This window comes from Lepus europaeus, chromosome 7 (genome assembly GCF_033115175.1).
Source record: "Lepus europaeus isolate LE1 chromosome 7, mLepTim1.pri, whole genome shotgun sequence".
In the NCBI taxonomy this organism is placed as follows: Eukaryota; Metazoa; Chordata; class Mammalia; order Lagomorpha; family Leporidae; genus Lepus; species Lepus europaeus.
The window spans coordinates 80746251-80749614 of NC_084833.1; the positions used below are offsets into that span (position 1 = coordinate 80746251).

At 42.2% G+C, this 3364-nt stretch overlaps 1 protein-coding gene across 1 annotated transcript; it reads left to right on the forward strand.

The window, feature by feature from the left end:
- The first annotated feature begins 579 nt into the window (after positions 1–579).
- Positions 580–1994, forward strand: LOC133764627 (MICOS complex subunit MIC19-like). The gene has a single exon (XM_062198304.1). It carries the CDS (start codon positions 631–633, stop codon positions 1312–1314), a length of 684 nt encoding a protein of 227 aa, XP_062054288.1. The 5' UTR covers positions 580–630; the 3' UTR covers positions 1315–1994.
- The last annotated feature ends 1370 nt before the right edge of the window (positions 1995–3364 follow it).

Consider the following 3364-nt stretch of genomic DNA (forward strand, 5'->3'; position numbering starts at 1 on the left):
TATATCTCCACTCTGTGTCTATAGCTCACGGGAAGAGGATAAGACATGCAGTTCTTCTTCCTCACTCAGCAGCCCCACTGCATAACTCAGCAGTGAGCTTGGATCTGACCTGCAGGGCATGCCCTTCTGTGGTTTTTATGATGACAGCCTTGATTTGGTTTATTGGATTGACTCTCAAAAAGGATTTTGTGATTCATCCAAACGACTTCCTCATTTTCCCAATAAATAAGCTGAGGTTCACAGTAAAGAAGTGTCATGTTCAAGCATGGCTGAAGTGAACTTAGTCACAGATAATATTGTTCAGAACTGAGAGCAAAGATCCTGCAGCCACATTGCCTGGGACTAAATCTTGTGTCTGCTGTTTACTTCACTGCAGGTTATGGGATTTGCAGCAAGCTGAGTAACATCACAGTTCACTCACGTGTAAAACACGAATAATGATACTGCGGAACCCTGGTGCATGACATTGCTTAGCACGGGTATACTATACAGTAAGAACTCAGTTAATATGAGCTCCATTGTTGTTATTTAAACATAGACCAGCTGCCCGGCACGTTGGCGCGCGTGTGCGTGGAGTTGTGAAGTGCCTGTGGTCCGTGCTGGATCCGTGCAGGAGCGGAGGCAGGAGCCATGGGCGAGACCGCCAGCACCCGCCGGGTCACCTTCGAGGCGGACGAGAATGAGAACATCACCGTGGTGAAGGGCATCCGGCTCTCAGAAAATGTGATTGATCCAATGAAGGAATCCTCTCCATCTGGTTCCAGGTCTCCGCGGCATTCTGGTGTTTACGGAGCCTCAGTTTCTGATGAAGAATTGAAAAGGAGAGTCGCTGAGGAGCTGGCATTGGAACTAGCCAAGAAGGAGTCTGAAACTCAGAAACGACTGAAGCAAGATAAAGAGCTGGAGCGAGAGCGGGCTGCCGCCAACGAGCAGTTGACCAGGGCTATCCTCCGGGAGAGGGTGGCGAGCGAGGAGGAGCGCGCCAAGGCCAAGCACCTGGCTAAGCAGCTGGAGGAAAAAGACCGGGTGATACAGAAGCAGGATGCCTTCTACAAAGAGCAGCTGGCTAGACTGGAGGAAAGGAGCTCAGAGTTCTACAAAGTCGCCACCGAGCAGTATCAGAAAGCCGCTGAGGAAGTGGAAGCAAAGTTCAAGCGGTACCAGTGTCATCCAGTGTGTGCTGACCTGCAGGCGAGGATTCTCCAGTGTTACCGCCAGAACACCCATCAGACCCTCAGCTGCTCTGCTCTGGCCAACCAGTACATGCACTGTGTGAATCACGCCAAACAGAGCGTGCTACAGAAGGGAGGATAGTCACCTCTCAGAACGCATGGAACCCCTGCAACATTAATTCCAGAGGCGGAACTTTTTTTTTTTTTTCCTAATAACAAAATAACCCATTTAAACAGAAGACCCCCAAAGAGAAGTCCCGGAAAGTCGAGTCAACCGAATCATGTCACGTCTCGGATCAGCACCAGTTGGAAAAGCCAAGGCCGAGATCCTGGACCAGTCATCCCAGGACACCGCGCAGTGTTCGTGAACCCCATTTATGATGAATAAAAGACCCCAGCGGCCTTCTCCCCCTTTTTGTACTTTCTCTTCAATTTCTACCAACCCTAAACTGTGTCCCATCACTGCTGGACCTCAGCTCGGACGGAGCTGGGAGGCTCGGCTCCCAGAGCGGAGAGAGGGGAGCTTGAGCCCGGCGGCCCTGCCTGGAGGGGTTGTCTAAGCTGTGGCACCTGGGTTTTCCCTCTCTCTCTCTCTTCTTCGTTGATTGTGTAAGAGCGATTTCATTTTAACTTATTATTGTGATCATGCAAGTAAAAAGACAAAAAGGAGAGAAAATGTTCCTCTTTTACTGGAATAATGTTTATGATTGAAAGTGAAGTCAGGCATTTTTATCAATATGAAAGCAACCTTGACTTCTGCAACCTCTGTCGTGAATACTGACATCTCTGCTTCACTCGCTATCAATAATAAATATATTTTCTGACCAAAAAAAATAAAAAAACATAGATCAGCTGACTCCAAATTCAGAAAAATGTCTGCTCAGATCCTTTGATCTCTTTTAAAATCGAGTTATTTGGAATTTCCTATTACTTGAGTTCTTAATCTACTTTAAATATTAATCCCTTATGAGATTTATGATTTGCAAATATTTCTTCCCATTTGGTAAGTTGTCTCTTGACTCTCTTCATTGCTTTCTTCATTATGCAAATGCTTTATTTAATACAATTCCATTTATATACTTGATTTCATTGCCTGTGCTTTTAGAGTCTTAAACAACAACAACAAAACCTTGCCCTTGGGACATTGTGGCACAGTGCATTCAAATACTCCTGGCAATATCAGTATCGCTTTTTGAAGCACCAGTTAAAGTCTGATCCAACTCTAAATAGCCCAAGTACTTGAGATCTTACCACCTATATGGGAGACCTGAATAGAGCTCTAGACTCCTGGGTTTAGCCTATTCCAGTCTCATCTGTTGTGACCATTTGGGGAAACCAGCAGATGGAAGATTTCTCTGCTCTCTCTGTCTCTCCCTCTCTTTCTCTGTCACTCTGTTATTAAATAAAAAATTAATAAATAAATATTTTTTTCAATTTCCCAGACCAATTTCAAGAAGTTTTATCCCATCTTTTCTCTTAGATGTCTTTTATTTTCATGTCTTAGGTTTAAGTCATTAATCCATTTTGAATTAACGTCTGTGTGTAATGTAAGGTAAAGGTCAATTTCACCCTCTGCATGTGGCTATTGGGCTTTCACAGTACTATTTATTATAGTCCTTTCCCCATTGTATATTCTTGGCATTCTTGTTGAAGACAAGTTGATCATAGATATGTAGATTTATTTATGGGCTCTTTCTGGGTACAATTGGTCTCTGTGTCTGTTTCTGTGCTAGTGGTAAACTGTTTTGAGTAATGTATATCTGTAATGTAAATTGATATCAGGAAGCATGTTGTCTCCAGCTTTTTAATTCTTGCTCAAGTTTATTTTGGCTACTAGATATCTTTTGTGTTTCAGATGAAATTTTTTATTGTTTTTCAATTTTTGTGAAAATATTAACAAAATTTTATTAGGGTTTTCACTGAATCTGAAAATTTATTTGTGCACTATGACCATGTTAACAATATCAATATTTCCCCAATCCATGAACGTGGGCTAGCTTTCCATTTATTTATGTCTATTTTGACTTCTTTCATCAAAATCTTATAGTCTTTGGTATATAGATCATTCACTTTCCTTGATAAATGTATGCCTAACCATTTTACTATACTAGATGTTATTGTAAATGAATTATTTTTCTTGATTTCTTTTTTCAGAGAGTTTCTCATTATTATATGGAAATACAACTGATTTT